At 51.3% G+C, this 17,743-nt stretch overlaps 1 protein-coding gene across 2 annotated transcripts in view; it reads left to right on the forward strand.

Annotated features, from left to right (window-relative positions):
* Nucleotides 1-14: 14 nt before the first annotated feature.
* Nucleotides 15-17,743, forward strand: part of LOC121672975 (phosphatidylethanolamine N-methyltransferase-like) — a 42,237-nt gene continuing 24,508 nt past the window's right edge. The window contains exons 1-2 of one of the 2 annotated variants that reach the window (XM_042045947.1): nt 15-109; nt 2,493-2,600. In XM_042045947.1, the coding sequence (XP_041901881.1) occupies nt 2,508-2,600 (93 nt within the window). In that variant the 5' untranslated portion in view covers nt 15-109; nt 2,493-2,507. Of the gene's footprint in view, nt 110-310; nt 925-2,492; nt 2,601-17,743 lie in introns of those variants that run through there. The other variant, XM_042045946.1, reaches the window with a different exon arrangement.

Consider the following 17,743-nt stretch of genomic DNA (forward strand, 5'->3'; position numbering starts at 1 on the left):
GGGGCGGCCCGGGCCGGGCGCGGGGCGGCGGGAGGCGGCGGCGGCGGGCGGGGCCCGGCGCTTCCCGCGGGAGTGCTGCGAGGGGCTGGGCGGCCTGGACTACGGCCAGGTACCGGCGGGCCGGGCGCGGGCGGGAGGGCGGCCCCGGGGAGGGCCCGGCCTGGGGCAGCGAGGGGAGCCCGGGGATGGATCCCCCGCCCCCCCGGTGCCGCCGCAGGGCTCGGCAGATCCGCTGGGAATCGCCCCCGGGTTGTGCCCGCAGGTGCAGCAGGCCTCGGGATGCTCGGTCCCCGGTTCCCCAGGTGCACCCAGCGCCCTCCCTCCCAGCCCGGTTCCACCCCAGCCGGGACGGCACGGTCTGACCGGGAAGCAGGGGCTGCTCTGGCACTGCGCGGGAGGCCCGGGGGTGCTGCCACCGGCTCACCCAGGTGCCCCTGCAGCTCTTGTGGAGGTGCCCGTGCAGCTCTCACCCAGGTATCCATTTATCTCTCACTCAGGTGCCGATACAGCTGTCACCCAAGAGAGAGCTGCTCATGCAGCTCTCATCTAGGTGCCTGTATTGCTGTCCCCCAAGTGCCTGTATGGCTCTCACCCGTGTGCCCGTTTATGTCTCACCAAGGTGCCCATGCAGCTGTCACCTGGGTGCCCGTACAGCTCCCACCCAGCTGCCCATGCTGTTCCCACCCTCCCTGACTTTGGGGCTGTGATCACGCGGGCAGCGCTTGCCACGGTCATTGATCCCCCACCGTGGAGGAGAGGGCAAAGTTGAATGTTCTATGCCTGTTACGTGGCTGTCCCAGCAGCTCGAAGAGACAGCTCATCCCATTAGGGCTCCCCTTTTATCCCGAAAAGCACACGCCGGGCACAGGCCAATCTGCCTCCCCTGGCAGCTGTGAATTTGGTTGTTGAGCAGGAGAAAAGAAGGTGAGTGCAATGTTAACGATGTTGCCTGCCAGGAGTTAGTAGGTCAAGAAGCTTTTGTTCAGCCCGTGCTAGCATACTGTGCTCAGCACCGTACAAAACGAGAGGAAAGAAGCTGTCCTGGTCCCACGGGATTGCAATTGAAGCCGGATTAGACAGTTCGGCCCCAGTGCCAGCAGCTGCTTGTGTTATGCCTTGACAGTGTGAAGGGACGAGGTCTGATGGGGAAGAGCTGCTTGGGAGTGAAGGGAGGGGAGGAGAGGCTGTGGACGATGGGAGTAGGGGGAGACCAGTCTGGATCAGGCCGTGGGGCTGCTCCCATTGTTCTGTGCCAGCACCTGTGTCCCCAGGGCTCAGATGTAGGAGCATGGGGGATCTGGGGCAGTGGTGGTTTAAAGGCAGCTGTGGACCCCCGTGAGGATCCCCCCTTTCCCCAGGGCTGTACGGTCTTTACTCCTGCACTTTGCACTGTGGGCAGTCATGGCTGGGCAGGAGGTGCTTGGAGCGACTGGATGTGCCCTGGGCTAGCACGGGAGCTATTCCCATGGCCTTTTCTCTGGGCTAGGAGAGGTGCTGGGTTTACAGCCCCTTTCCATGGTGACACTGTGGCTCTGGTTTTTTCCAAGAGCATGTGAGGAGCCAGTGGGAATTTATCTCCCGTACGAGTGAGCCGGAACTGATACCTTTTTGAGCCATTCTTGTCCCCTGGCATCTAAAGGACTTGCAAACACAGCTGTGTTGGGGAAGCAAAAACCTTCCATGTCTCAATGTTGTCTTGGTTTTGCTTCAAGTGAGGGAAGGGCTTGGGCTGGGCTATTTTGTTGTTTGCTTTCAAAGGTTTTGACCAAAAGAAAAAAAAAGACACTGGCTGTTTTTCATCCAAATACCAGGGAGAGGGAGTGAGGAGGGAGAAGTAGCATGGCTTACTGCACGTAAAAATGCTGACAATGTCAGGGAGCCGTCTTGGGAAAAATATCTCTCTCTTAAAAGGAGAACATCAAGTTTTAAGAAGTTTTTATTGTTGTCATTAAGACAGGAAATTCTTTTGCAGCTCCTTACAGTGCAAAAAAAAAAAAAAAAAAACCAACAAAACCCCTTGCAATGGAGGGAGTTTGCATCTCTCTTACTTTATGGGAGACAAGTTTGAAGCTGACACAGTTCATTGCTAGGGAGTTCCGTGCAGACCAGCGTCCCTGGGACTGTCCTCTGTCTCCAGGGACGCTGAGATGCTGTGGAATGGTGCTGCCTGTCCTAAAACACTCATGAGTTGGAAACTGAGGACTGCTGCTCGTCCTCAGAGCAGCAGTGTCACCTCAGTGCCTGTGTCCTTCTGGGCACTGCTGTGAGCGTGGGGCTCCCAGAGAGCCCAGTGCTCCTGAGGTTTGGGGAGACAGCTTGGAGAAGCTGCCATCCTTCTTCTGGGCTTTGCACCCTGACATAGCACTTTGCAAGCTGTGACAACACATTCCTTGGGGCTATTAAAAGGTTCATCTCCCCTTGGGGCAGCTGATGGGTTTGGTTTGAGGTGAAGTGTCCCTGTGGGATCCTGCACTCCATCCCTTCCTCCACAGGTGGATGTGGCAGCCATGGTGCGGCTCTTTGGCTACGTGGATGTGACTGACACTGACTTCATAGTGGCCGTCCTCTCAATCGCCTTCAACCCTCTCTTCTGGAATGTGGTAAGAGCTGCCTGTGTGCCAGCTGCTCCTTTACTTTCAGCCTTCCTTTCCCAGCTTCCTTTGGGAGGAAAAACCTCTTTTGGGAAGTCTGCTGGGCTGAGTGGGGGGAACTGTGCTCAGTTAGCCTTTAGGAGTGGGTGAGCAGGGAGCTGTGCTGCAGCTCCTGGGGCTGGGAATTACCCTGAGGGCTGTCACATAGGACGTGAAGGTGGGAACCAGCACAGGATACAGAAAGAATTGGGTGCTGAGCTTGGGAGAGGGAGCAGAGCAATCAAACCCATCCTTCAGCCACGTGTCCCACCCAGCAGCCAGGCACTGCTCACTACTGGGACTGAGCATGAATGGCATTAATCCCCATCAGGGTGGCTGCACTGGATATGTTGCCTGCTGCTTCTCCTTGAAATATGTTGGCAGCTGTTTGTGTGGATGGCAGGAAGCAAAAACAGTCAGCCAAAAGTTGGCCTGAAAAAACTGGTCCTCCATCATGCTGCAAAGCCTGACAGAGAGCTGCAGGGTTGGCAGCAAGCCAGCCCTAGGAGCCAGGATACCTGTGCATGGGTGATGTTTGCTATGGCTGTGGGTGCCACAGTGCTTTGGGAGCCAAGGCTGGAGCAACCTCCACTGCCTGTTACTGCTGTGGTTTGCTGCCTCCTTAAGAAACCAGCAGAAATCATTGCTGGCCCAGTTTTGGAGCATTCCAGAGCCCATGTGACAAGCAGGAAGCCCAAGTTGGCTGCAGGACGAGGTGACTCCCACCCTGCAGCACCCTCAGCAGCACAGCTGAGGTGTGGGTGAAATGTCCCTGCGGGCACTCCTGGGAATGGGATGCCATCTCAGCCATGATTCCCAAATCTGCCCGCCAAACCTCCCTGCAGGGATTCTCTCCCTGGAGAATACTCTTCAAAGAGGCCTTATTTTTTCAGAGGGGGAGAACTCCTCTCTCTCTGAGTGCGGGGGCTCTTGAGATTGTCTCACGCTGGGCTTTGGAAAAGCGAGGCTCTGCTGGCTGTGAGTCACTTTGGAAACCTCTGTCGGAGCTCTTTGTTGCAGCCTCCCTAATTTTTCATGCAACTCGTTATTAAAAAGTCTCACGGTGTCTGAAATGCGAGCTGGAATATGCCACATTATTTCGACTGCGGAGTCATCATTTAGCATAAAGAATCAATGAACAAGAAGATTCAGGATGTGGTCTCTTGGGGGAGAGGCTGGCTCCAGCGAGAAACTGCATGAAAGGCAAAGAAAAAAGTACTTTATTAGCATCTGCTGCTATGCCTGGGACTCGTGGGACGCCTGCAGCTTGGGAAATAGCGTTGCTTTTTGGATCAGGAGTTTGGCTGCTGTTAAAGGACGGGGAAAGCTGATGTAAGAGCAGGAAGTTTGTTGCTGTGTGCTGCTGTTGTCCCCTGGCAGGGACTGGGGAGCGGCGCCGTTGGCAGCAGGTGGCACTCCAAGCCAGACGTGCAGGGCTGCGCCTGGGAGCAGGAGGTTTGAGTAAGCAGCCTGAGCTGGGTATTGGGGAAAGCTCTGAGCGTGGTATTCCGTGTTTTCCCGGCTGGAATGGGCCGGGTGGATCTTGCAGTCCGTATGCCTCCGTCCTCGCTCTGCCCAGGCCCCCAAGCATCTCCCTGGTGTTTTCAGTCCTGGTGTGTGGCTCACACCAGGCAATGCTGGAAGGCTCTTGCAGGGGGCCTGTGGGCCCTGCAGCCCTATGCAAGCCCCCACTGTTGGATACATTTCAGCAAGAGTGGCCCTGGCTATCCTTGGATTTTTCCTGACCTGGTTCCTTTACCTCCTCCCCATCCTTTTATCCGTGGGATCATTGTCGCCTCCCTGCATCCAGCCAGCAGCTCTTCTTTCTTTCCCTATATCCCTGCACAGACTCTCTCTGTCCTTGGCTATTTGAGTTCCTTCCCAGCAGCTGAGATTGCTTCTGCATCTGAATTGCTCTGGGTTTCCAAGAGCTTCAGTGCAAAGACTGGAATTCTGCACAGTGCCAAAGCACTCTTTGCTCTCTCTGCTCAATAAGTAATGTGGGACGCTGGTCAAAATCCCTCCTGTGCATGAAATTCCTGATTTGGATAGAGATTGGGTGGGGATGCATTGATTTAGTTCAGTGTCTTAATTCCCTGTTTCTGCTGAACTCCAGCCAGTTCTGCCTCTTCCAAAGTTTGGCATTGGGTTGTCCTTGCTGTGCAGTGCCTCTGAATAAATATGTGGTGGGGAAACCCCGGCTCCATGCAGTGCTTGGATCATGGAGAGGTATATCCCAAGGCCTTGATCATAGCAAGGTGCCCTGGTGAGCACTGGGCATGTTTCTCTGGGACAAAACCTGTGGAGTTTGGGGACGAAGCACAGACTCTGGAGGCTGCAGAGGAGTGTGTCCTCCAGAGAAAAACGTGATGCTTGTCAGGTTGATGGATGTACTTTGGGTAAGAGCAATTTTGAGGACCAGAGCCTAAGTGGGGCAATTTGCAGACTCCAGCTGGGCTGTGCTGATGTTCCCTCCTGTTCTCCACAGGGGAGAAAAGCTCTTCCAGAAAGGCCTCACGACTTTCAATTCCCATCTTCCTCCCTGCAGGCATGTGCAGGGGGGTACCAGGAATGTCTCCCCAGGGCCACCTGCTGCATTTCCTCACCAAACCGTGGGCTTGCACCTCCTCTTCTGCTTCCACCCCCTTCGTGCCAGTTAGAATCCCTCCTGTCCCTGGACAGCCCTCAGGTCATGTTGTCCATGGCACAGCTTGAATGTGTTCCTGCATTATTCTCTAGTTTTTCCCATATTTTTTCCTCTCTCCTGATCATGCTGTCTTTGCTTTCCCACCCACTGTGTCTGTTATGAGAGGAGCTGCTGGGAGCTGTGGTCCCACAGGAGGCAGGGTGCAGGTGAGGTCCCAAAAGGAAGCTGCGGAGCTGTTTTGGGAATGAAATCACTTTAAACTCCCCAAGGATGTTCAATGCAGCCAGGAGACCTGAGCCACCATGGGGCTGTAGAGGGGCACCTGGCAAGGAGCAGGCACATCTCTGGAGCTGTGCCATAAAATGTTAATGAGGCCAGAGCAGCAGGAGCTTCAATAAATCCCATCTGTGTTTGGAAAGCCGCAGAACGATGGGAGAAACTTCTCATCCCTTGGTAACTAAGGAAGGCATTAAATAAAAACTCCTCAGGGACAAACATTTTCAAGCCAAGAGAGGTAGATAACCTGCATGCAGGAGGCTCTAAAGAGCTGGCTGAGCCTTGGCACATGAGGACTTTCTAGAAAGCTGGAAGGTTTCTGTCACTCTGAGTTGCAACCAGGCATAGCCGTGAGGCCAGTAGTCTGACGTCCATCACCACGCAAGTGAGTTTTAAGTGGGGAGTGCATCCATCAGCAATCTTTTCTTGATTTGAGCCTCTTAAAAATTTAGGTCTGGCGTCATGGACTGATTTAGAAATGGCTCATCTTCAGCTGGCGCCCCAGAGCTCACTCCTCCCATCACCTCGGTCACCCCCTCGAGACACCCGTGTGTCTCACAGGAATCTGCAGGGTGAAACCTCAAATGTCAGAGCTGGGAACAGGCTTGGCGTAATTTAGCGTGATTTTAAAGGAAATAGACCCCATCAGACAGTGATTTTATTCTTCAAGGTTGCAGCTTTTCCTGTTCAGGGTAACGTCTCTGTTCTAGACTTCTGTCAAGTGTTTAAGCTGCATGAGGTTTTGATTAAAGAAGTAGTTGCACAGGGACCTGGGCTGACAATGCCTGGCTCCTGATGGATGTGTATCTCTTGGTTCATTTATTTTTAATTTCCCATCCTTTTCTCCTTCTTTGGAGACTGGAGGAATCTGCCAAGTGGGTAAGAAGTGCTTGCACTGGAAGGGAGGGGGAAGATTGCAGGCACTGGCAGCCCGATTTCACCTACATCTGACCACTTCTTGCTAAACTCGGAGGAAGGTGCCTGGCCTAAAACACCCCCACGCTGCTGGGAAGCAGATGGAAGCTTGGGAGTTGTCAGGATTCAGACCTCAGTGAGCCAAAGTCCAAGAAACCTTTTGGGGACAGGAGAAAAAAGCCTGATGCTGGGATATTTCAACAGCTCTCACTGCCTGTCTTAGAGAAGGAAAGGACTGAGCCATGGCTTGATGGTGTTGTGTCAGCACCTCGCTGGGGAAAGGAAATTGTAGGGTATAAAATAGCTGTGTGAGGGCTGGGATGGCAGCAGAGCCTTGCAGGGAGTGCACCTCAGTTACCTGAAGTTTACAGGACTGGGAGATGAATGAGTCAGGGTGATTCAATATTTTTTTCTGGCCTTCAGATTCTGTCAAGCTGCAAGACTTTTGTAGGCTCCCCCACAAACCTCTGCCTGCCTGCAGCCACGGGGGAGAGAAGAAAACAGCCCTCAACCAGCTTCTGGAAAGTGCTTTTAGACCCCATCATAGAAGCCATGGCACAGTGGCGATGATTATCTGCTTATAACAGATGCTAGATCAATAGCGGGGCTTCAAGCTACGCTGCAAGGCAATTGACTGCAGAAAGTGTTTCTTTATTGGGGTAAAGCTGGGCTTGCAATGAGGCTCAGATCCGCTCTTACATCTCCGGTCTTAAAATGTCACCACCAGCTCTGATGCCTTTCATCCTTTGTGCAGGGAGAGAACGCACATTATTCATAATTGGACTCTCTACCAGGCAGCAATAGCCGTTTTCATTTCCTACAATAGCTGAGAAAGAGTGAGGATTTGCCTTTTTTTTTTTCCCCCATCTCCCAAATAGCATTTAGTGGCAATTTTATTCCAAGTGACTTGGTAACGCTTTCACTCCGGCAGCGGGGGCTTTGCAGCGCCACTGTAGCGTGTGGAAGCGGAGGGCATCGATTCTCCAGCTCTCATAACAGAGCCAGTCCTGCCCAGGTGTGTAACACCAGGCTTGTTTGTCTCCTAAATTTAGCTTTTCCAGCGTGTCGGCACCACTGCGAGCCACATAACAAGCACCAAAACTGGGTCGTACCCTCTGGCGTGCCGGCTGGAGTGGCACAATTAGGAGCACTGTCACCTTGAGGGAGAGCCACATCCTTTGTCCCAGCACTGCTTCCCACAGCCTCACAGCTGGAGGTGGTGGTGTTTTCATCTAAATCCTCTTGAAGAAGCTGTGCAATATATTTTTATGGTGTGTTTGCAGGCTGAGCTGCCTGTGGTGGGGGGATTGTGGAGCCTCAGCTGTGAGCTGAGATGCTTTGTCTGTGTGTCGAGCTGGGCACGGTCTCAGTGCTCAGGGCTCCGGGCGAGGTGGTGACAGTCATTCCAGCAGCTGCTCACCCACCGTGCATGGGTACCTGCCAAGGCAGGCTGTGCTTGGGAAGCTGAGCCATTTCTGTGCCTTTTCTGAGAGTGAATTTGGGATCCAGCTGGTGTGTGACGTGCCTGCTCAGCGTTTCTCAAAACCAAGGTCAGAATCTGCCTCTCCCCTCACAGCTGACCCGAAAAGCAACCTCCTTTTTTTAGCATCTGCAGAGTGCTTCTCTGAAAACCCAGGGTCTTTGTTGTATATACTGGACTTCTCTTGTTTAGTGTTTTAGAAATAAACTGCAGGCTGCTGGCAGCCCTGATGGAGTAAGTCAGCACACACACAAAAGATGAAAAAAATTATATTTAAGCCAAGAGTCTTGTTTCCATATGGATCAGAGGATTATCTGTAGACCCTGGAAGCTGGAAGAGGCTCTTTCTTCTCCATCCCACTCCATCCCTCTCCTGCCATCCTGCTGCTAAACCCTCTCACGTGCTGATGAGGTGCTGCTCATGAAATGGCAAGTCTGTGACCACCTGTGTCTCACAGGACAAGGGAAAAAGTGCAGCTGGAAACAAAAAAGAAAGTGGTTTTATCTACCCAGACTGGAAGGTGTGGAAGAGGTGGCTCCTCCTTCATGGCCCTGGGCTTTGGCAGTGTTTGTGCATAGCCTGGGGACTGGGAGCTGCTGGACCCCTGAGGGGAGAAACCCACTGCCACCCCCGGAATATCAGTGATCCAGGGGCTGGACGGGACCTTCTCGTGCTGTGTGCCTGCCACAGTCACAGACATGAGCCAGGTGTATTCCAGCTGTGCTGTGGCACAGACTGTTTAGGAGAAGCCTGCCCAGTCCTCAGAAGGATGGGATTTCCCAAAATAGGCTGTTTTGATGGAGAAATGCAGACACACAGTGTGCTGGGTACTCTTGGGAGGTTATTTCCGTAAGCCCTGCTGCCACACTTCCATCACGATGCAGTTGCATCTTCTGTGTGTCTGGAGACTCGTGGTGGGGAGGGAGGCCTTGGGGTTTCATGGTGGGGGTGCTGAATCTGGCTTGTGGCAGGCTGGTAGCACCCCAAAGAAAGTGCCACCTTATTTTCCCTATTTTTTTCCCCCTGGATGAACTCCAAGGGGACATTTATCTCCAGTTGCTCACGTGGCAGCAGCACATGGATGGGAAAGTAGATTAGTAAATCAAGAAAGCAAAACCCGCCATGTGTTTTCCACCTGTATAATGACCCCAGTGACATGTGCAAGAAATGGTTCTTGGCAGGAGCATCCCACATCCCTGCTCTCCTGAGGGTGGCACCAGATAGTTCAGCAGCCCAATCACAGCAGTGCTTGTCGGACATTGGTTCCTTGTAAATACTAGGATCCTCATCTTAGTTAGAGCAAGCAACTGTGTGCAGCCTGCCAGGCTGCCTGCCTGCATCAGGTCCCTGTCATTCCCCTTCCTAAGGAATCCTGACAAAGCTTTAACTCCCCTGTAACTCAAAGCCAGGGAGAAGCAGTTGACTTTTGGAAGCTGGTGCTGATGTGTTTTGTTGATGGAGGACATGAGCTGTGGACACAAGAGTGGGCCTGCACCGTGCTGTTGGTTGATATGTGGCAGAGGGATGGGAGCAGCAGTGCACTGACTGTACAGAACAAGGGGTTTTCATTTTGGAGGGTGACCCCAAGCCAGGGGAAGGGCTGTGGAGCTGCTGCCTAAATTTTCCTTTTCCCTACCAAGCCACCTGAACTTCTGTGCTTGCTCCCATGCAGGAATGAGGGGCAACCTTCTTAGGAAATTAAAAACTTGGTTTCCAGAAAAGCTGGATGCCCCAGGCTTTTACACCTGCACATGGCTTCATCAAGCTGTCTTGCTCTCCCAGTGGATCTTGAGGTCAAGGAGAGGAAGACTGGTGGGAGCTCTTGATTTTCCTGTGTGTCACTGAAATCATGAACCTCTGTGGTGAAGTACAAACTCACCTGGATTGGACAATATCTTACTTGGTTTTTTTCTTTGTGAAATCTTTTTTTGTTCCCTCTCTTTACTTCCCCAGACCAGGGATGATGCAGCCATGGGCTCGTTCTGCAGGTCAGCATGTGCAAGCTCTGCTTTGTCCGGCTGAAAGGTTTTCGCTTGCTATCTGTGTAGGCACAATCATTTTTGGTGTGATCCTTTTTGTACTTTGGGGAAGAAAAAGGCTATGAACAGCTCACAGCCTTGAGGAGGGTGAAATGGAGATGGGTTTTAGCAATTTTCTGTGCTTTTGGCTGTTGCGGGGAAGCCTGTCCGTCAGGGCTCCCAGAACGCCTTCGTCACCTCCTTTGTGCGGTGGGAGGTTTGCTCATTATCTGGTTTCTGCTTCGCTTATAAAAGAAGCTGTAATTGTAGCAGCTCCTTGCCATAAAAGCACAAAGACATTTTCTGTGAAGGAAAGTGTACATGCAGCTTTTATGATCCTTTACAGTACTTCTTCTGCCCACTTTTCTCGCCTCCTGCCCTTTATCCAGCATCATCTCTGTGCCTGCATAGTCTGCAGCATGACCACCTTTGCACCTTTTAGATAGAAGAAGTGGGCATCCTCCTTGTCAGTCTTGTTGAGAGAAAAGAAGACAGACCCCAAATCCCCCCGTGTAGTCAGGTGTTCAGATTCCTGCCTCTTCCCTCAGAGCTGTTGGCCCAATAGCAGATGCTCAATCTGCATCATCCCGGGAAGGATTTTGGACTGGGGAAAAGAACCTTGTCTATCTGTCTGTGACTGAGGTGTACATCCATAACAGGAAGTAATAACAAATCTGATCACTTTGAGGCATGCATGCCTGTTCCTATAAAAAACGGAATGACCTCAGACGAGATACTGTATTTTTAACTATGAAGCAATCCTACTAAGTGCCCTTTCCTGTTTATTTTTACCAGGACATTGTTGTAATGACTGCAGACTTACTCATTTCATTCCCAAGGCTGGAGAGCAGCAATGAATTAGTTTCATTTTGAGATTTTGTTGTACAGTCATTTTCCAGAGACTGATGTACTTGGAAGCCAAAGCGAGTGCATTGCCCAACAGAGGAACATTACTTTTCTTCCTGTATCCATTAAGCTTTGGTCACCAGTGTGAATGTGAGTAGATCCATGTCTGGAAGGACTTTCTCAGCCTCCCTCCTCTACCTCTGTGCAGGCCTGTAGTAGAAATTTGTGGAGCAAAAGGCTGTGAGAATCTTTGAGCACTGGATGCAGGGCTGGTATCTGTATCCCAGCACTGGGCTTTGAGGCTGCAGGATGGGGAAGGACCTCCCCTGGGATGTAGATCCCAGGATCTGAGGATAACTGAGTGTTCACTTGGCTTTTGGGTTACATTTCTTGCATTGAACAGATGAAGAAATACTGTGGGGCACGTGGTTACACCTGTCCACACCCAGAGGAACCCCAGTGCTGACACCAGCAGGGCCGAGGGGTCTGGTGGTTGTGTTTAACCCTTCGGGTTGTTATTACCTGTTGTGCCCATGTGTTGAACATCTCATCCCCAGGCAGAGGGGAACAGAGCCCGTGTTACATAAAGATCACACTGTCCCTCTCTATTGCTGCTGCCACGACGGCAGCATCACAAACATGCGTGTCCTCAGTGCCATGGGAAATGTTCCCAGGAGAGGCTTAACACAGAGCCTGGAACATGATCTGTCCAGCAGGGAGAGGACAGGAGGCCCTCCCAGACGAAATTGGTGCTTTGCTGAGCATGGCCAGTGCAACCAGTACCTCTATTCCAACGACCTCTCACTCCTCTGTGAAGGAGTATTGAATTTCTCCTGCATTTTGTGCTCTCTGAGGTGGATTTATTTTTTTCTCCCCCCTTCCCTGTCCCCCTCCCATCACAGCTCCTGGGGGAACGATGAGCGGGTACATACTGTCCAGAGGATGGGTGTGTTGGGAGTCCTTATTAGCAGACTTATTCCAGAGAATTAAACCCTAATTTCACAAAAGGGCAGCAAGAAAGTGGCTGCAGCTCTGGGAGAAGCTGAGTTGGCTTTGTGTGTTGTTTGTAAATGGCACAAGAAGTCCTGGTCTGAGCCTGCTGGTCCTGGTCACTGGGGTATTGTGACCAAAAGAGTAATTGTTGTGTTTCTTTTCTATTTAAAACAAAAATTACAAAGTTGTGTACAAGGAAACCAGCCTTGGCTCCTCTACCATGCTGTCACTTCTGCCTCCACTTGTTTTTGGTTTCAGGCAGGGCTTTAAAATGTTCCTATTCCTCTTCCACTTCATCATTTTACCACCCCGCTGCCAGTGTTCCTCTGCGATGCCTGTCATTGTTTCTCCCTGAATTAATTGTTGTGTGTAATTGTGACCTGCTGCAGGATGCTGCCTTGCTCTTATTAAAGACAGGTACTAATGAAGAACATTGGGTACCACATTACAGGAGAGCAAGACTTGACTCTCCGGGATGTGTACTTGCTGTACTGTTTCTGCCAGCCCGGGCAGAAATGGTGTTTCTGTCTTTCATCACTCACTGCCTAATGATTGTAATTTTTACTTGCTGAGAAACTCTCGATATTATGGACTTCGTTAACAGATACATGAGATGCTACCAGACCTGCATTAGGGGGAGAGAGGAAGAAAACAACCCCTGCGTGGAGGCAATTTTATTATTTATCTGTAGCAGTAGAAGGGATGCAGAATTAGTGTGGGATTCGGCGGTGTGGCTAATGAGCTGGGCTGAGCTGGAATCCAAGCAAACCTATTAACGAGAGCAAACTGCAAAGATGATGCCCAGGCCTGAAAACCTGCACATCAAACACAGAATCCAGGCAGTGCTGGGATGTCTCGGCTCCTTTATCTTCCTCTGCATGGGGCCGGGTGCTTGTGTACTGATGTGCTTGTGTCTCGAGAGGTTGCTGCTTGATGTCACCCACAGCATTTCTCCATCCGTTTCTCTCTTGCCAGCTCCTTCTTACTCATACATTGGGTGAATTGGAGCTTCTGACTTAGTCTTTAAGACAGCAGAGCCAGAGTATTTTTCACTCCCATGGGCCACAGCTCCTGGAGTAATTGCTTGAATTGAAATATTGCAGCATCCAGCCCCAGTTTTCGGTTGCAGGCAGTGTCACATCTGCAAGTTGGGCTGGCTGGGGACACTGGCTGCTCACAGTGGTACCTGAACCTGTATCTGCAATTGAATACAGGTCATACAGGAGAGAAAAAAGCACCTGATGCAACTGACATCTCTGGTATAGCTTTACATGGTCTCTGCAATGAATCAGAGGCTGCAAGTAATGTCAGGTGTTAGGTGACCTCAATCCCCTTTTACTTGGAGCTTGTGAAGGCTTGTTTCAGTTCAGGAACAGGATATTTCTTATATAGCATGCACTGGCTGAAGACTGACCATTTTCATTCCACCTAGAATAACTGTTTTTTAATCAGGCTGACCTTATTTGCAACAGCAATAGCAATTGGAACTAGAGGTTTGCAGCAGCGTTGGAAAGCTTTGAAGAGCAGAATAGACGCTTCGTGACGCAGATAAAGCTTTATCCCCACATTTAAAACCAAACCCAAGGCGCTGAAGCGAATTCAGAGGGACTTGACCTCAGCACTGTGATTCGTTGGGATCCAGGGCCTCATTTGGAAATAACGCAACCGAACAGAGGCGCGAAAATAAAAGGGGAGTCTTAAAAAAAAAAAGGAGAGATGTTTATCATGTAACGTGGCATTTGTACTGAGTGCTTGCTGACAGTGTGGTGCAGCAAAGAGCTTGTCTTCCTAAATCTGTGCCAGTTCAAACATCGTCAGTGCTATTGTTGGATCGCTTTGTTTGAAAATGGGTCTGTTGGGTAGACGGCTTGTTCGATGAAAGCAGCTGTGTAGAACACTTCAGGCACTTCCTCAGCTTTGCTTTATTTAGGGCTGTATGAGTACGAGCAGCAGGAAAAAAACCCAAGCAAACACAGGACGTGAGGTGGGCAGAATGTTCTCAGTCACTCAAGAGACTGGCACACACCTTTGCTTCTGGTTTGTTTGTGAAAGTGCCTGCTATGGGCTGCCTGAGCAAAATCCAATCTGTTTGCCCCAAGGAAAACACTCATATTCAGAGAAATGTGTGAAAATACGAGGCTTGTGGTTTTCTGGATGGGAGCTCTGTGCAGTGGGAAGCTGAGTGTGGGCCAAGTCATCTGGGCATGGAAGATGAAAAGAAATCCAGCAAAATGCTTCACCGTCCTGCTCACGAGATACTCATCTGGTAGTACTTACCTTCCCTCTGAGCTCCAGCAGAGCCCCACGTATTTGCGTGGAGGCAGCTTTTGCCTTTCCCTAATCTCAGAAGATTATTTTATTTGGTTGTATTCATGGTTTAGAGGAGCTGGGTGTGTCCCAGCTGCTCCCCATTCCCTCAAGCAGCCCATGTCCCTCCCACTGTTTGGCCATCCCTTCCACGTCCCAGGCTGGGACTGGAAAGGTCCTTCCCCATCCTGTGCTGCATTCTGGAGAAATCATTATTTCACAGATACTTTTTCCATGGGATTTGCTGGCTGGGAAAGTCGGGTTGGGCTGTGCAGCCTGATTCCCTGTGGCAGGAGCACATAGCCCTTCCCTTTCACTCTCGGGGAGCTGCTCATAAGGGCTCCCCATGCCCACTCTCAAAATTAATTAACGCAGCTCGTTCTGAGTTATTGAAATCACCTGCCTTCAGCTTCCAGCTCTTTGGACATAAATCATGAGCTCTTTGCTTTGAGGAGAAACTGTTCGGATTTTGTGTTGGAAATTGCTAGCAAATACAGCCTATGTTCTGTGTCATTTTTGTTTTTATTGAAGAGGAGAGGATGTGGCTCATGGAACATCGATGAACCCAGGCTGCCTTGGTGTACACTAAGCAAGGGCTTGTTTTCATTGCAGCCAGCTAATGAGATCCCACTTTGACAAATCACATAAACACTATTAGAGAAATGAAATTTTTTATCTCACTGTTTATCATGAGTGGATTCAAGGTAACAGCTCATATGGAGGTAATCTCGAGGGATAACTTTGAGGTAAAGCATACCCAGTCTTTATGAAACCCTTATCTGTTTAGCTGCAGGCTTATTTTGTTTCCCCAGCTCAAGGCTGTTAGCTGAGGTGACCTGTGCTGTTTCAGTCCAGTTACTTTCACTAGACATGGGTGCAGGGAAGGTTATTTTTTAGGCTAAACGTGGTGGAGGCAGGCTGGGTTTCTTTAATATCCTTCCATTTCTAAAGAAGTGGAGTCACTTTACTCTTCTCCCTATGTCAAAGTGCTCAGACTGGACCCTGTTGACCTCCTCACTGGCAGCATTCATGAGGAAAGATTCACTAGAAGAGGCACTCCAGCTTGTGTTTCATCCTCTTGCTGGTTTGGGTGATGGGCCCTGTAGGCAGCGAGGTTTGTCACACTGTCTCGTCTCACTGCAGCTTTTTGGTTTTGGAGAGCAGCCCACCCTCCTCTTTGCCTGTAGGTAGTTCTCTTCTTCAGCCCCTTGGATGTTCTCCTTTTTTTTGAAGCCCTTTGTGTGTTCCAAACCTCCTGTTCCACTCTGAGAGCCTGCAAACGTGGTTTTTCCCTCTGTGCAGCTCTTTGTCAGCTGGGTGTGCAGCCCCAGTGTTCCAGCTGGCTGTTCCACACCTCAGTGTCCTTGTAAAGCCAGTCCACACATCACCTTGTCTCTCCAAAATCCCGCTCCCGTTTCTTTTGGCTGGAATAAAAAACACCCCCCCCCCCCGTCCAGAGCCCATTAAAGGCAATGGAAAAATCTTCCTTGCGTCAAATTGACGCCTTCCTTTCCAAACTGAAAGCCCTTGGCAGCCATGGAGGAGCTGAGTTGTGCTGCTCCGCTGTGGCTTGCTGACAGCTGTTACTGCCATCACACCAGTGAGGGAATGGGAAAGGAGGAAAACTTAACTGGTATAGCTTGCTGGGGAGACCTGGATGAGCCAGTGCATCCCCATCTCTTGGGATACTTGCCAGCCCTCAAACCAGGGTGCTTGGAGCCTCCAGGCTCTGCCAGGAGTTGCTGCCATGCTCTGGCTCCATGTGCGTGGGCACGGACTGTCACCTGTTGTCCCCAGCACCTGCTGCTCACCATCAAACCATCTCTGGGTGCATCTTTTCTTGGGGCATTACCATGAAAAAGCCTTTACAAGCTCCATGGACACAGTCCCTGGCCTGCTTTGCCTCACAGCTCACATGAAACCATTAAGATGGTGCTTATCTCTTCTCATACCACTTCAGTGTTTTAATTGCAGGAACTGGAAGCTGCTGCTCCAGTACTTGGTGGGGGAACTTCACAAGGCTTTAATCGTTTGCTAAAAAGCTTTCAGGCTGCACTACCATCTCATGGCTCTCTGTAATGGAGAGACTGTGAGTTGAGAAACCTTCAGAGAAGTAACTCAGTCGCTGCATCATGGTTTTTCCCAGTGCAGGCAGGAAGCAGCTAAGCAAAGCGGAGCCCACTGGGATGCTGGCAGGAGCTTGGCACCTGTGACCAGCTCCCACAAGGCACTGTGCTGGCAGGAGGGGCTCAGAGCCTCATGGTGGTCTCCTGGTCACCCCAAGTGCTGGCTTCTCCTTCTGGAGAGTGTCCAGTGGGGATGGCTCAGCCTCCAGCTGTGCAATGTCAGCTTTCCATGGTTTAGAGCTTGCAGAGGTGTGGGATGATGCTCCCACCCTACCAAAGGGACAGCAAGTGATGGCATGTGGGATAAAGGCTGCTGGATGATCTGCTGGCCCCAGTGACGGAGCACAGCTGAGAACTGATGGTTCATAGCACAGAAAAGGTGGTGGATGGGGAGTGCCTGAGGGACTGGCCTGCTAAAGGCTGGAAGAGGGAAGACACCCGTTGTCTGCCCTGTGTTGGGAATCACCCACCAGCGATAGGCACTGGAGTGGGCACACGGGAGTCCCCACAGCCCAGCTCACCCCTGCCTGTTTGCCAGGCCCTGCCCACGGGGTGGCTTTGGAGCCCTCGTGGGTTTAGGACCCCTTCCCAGGGCCATGTGCCCACCCGGGGCTGGCCTGGTGCTCACACCAGCACATGGGGAAGGAGTTCTGTGCTTCATATTGGCAGCACCGCTGTGCTGGGAACGTGACTGCAGGGAGGTGACGGCTAATTGCTGCAGCGAGTCAAGGACTGTTTAAGCAGCTAATTAATTCCTCCTAATCAGCCCTTGATCTGTTGAAAACTGCATGGCATTATCTCCTCTGCTGCAACACCTTGATAATTCCTGTCTGAATGGCCTTCACGGAGAACATATTTAAATAAACTCAATAGAGATTTCAGACAGATAGCAACTATAATTACCAGCTTGTACAAATTAAAACTGTGGTTTGTTCTGTTCTTTTTCTCCTGCCTTCACTGCCCAGAGCTCCTGCTAATCATGTTCCCGCTGCCAGTGGCACGCAGGTCCCCGGGGCATTTTCTGCACATGCCTTTGGAAAGCCTGTGCCTGGTGCTGGGGTGGGCTGATGTGGCTGCACATGGGCACATGCCAGCCTCAGGTGGTGTCATTCCCGTGCCAGGGGCTCAATGCTGTCCTGGTGAGCTGCAGGAACAGCCACCACACATCCCTTGGGGCTACCATGCATGATCCTCCCCAGGACCAGCCCTGCAGTTTCCCCTCCTGTCTTTCCTAAGGTTTGCAGCCTCCTGGAAACACAGAATTTTTCTCACCTGGGAGGGACACACTCAGACAAAGTGATGCAGGCTTTCAGCCTGGCCACAATGTTCACCTGGTGCCTTTGGTGCTTCCCTTTGGCACTGGACTGTCTGCACTGAGTGCTGCTGGCTGCAGCAGGGCTCGAGCATTGTTAGGATGGATAAGGTCAGGCCATACTCATTTCCTCCACAGCCACTTGGGACAGCCAGAAAGACTGGCTCCTCTGGCATTTGGCAAAGGTCAGCCA

The sequence above is a fragment of the Corvus kubaryi genome, unplaced genomic scaffold (assembly GCF_017639235.1).
Source record: "Corvus kubaryi isolate FWS band 111438036 unplaced genomic scaffold, C.kubaryi_AGA036_p1.0 65067, whole genome shotgun sequence".
In the NCBI taxonomy this organism is placed as follows: domain Eukaryota; kingdom Metazoa; phylum Chordata; class Aves; order Passeriformes; family Corvidae; genus Corvus; species Corvus kubaryi.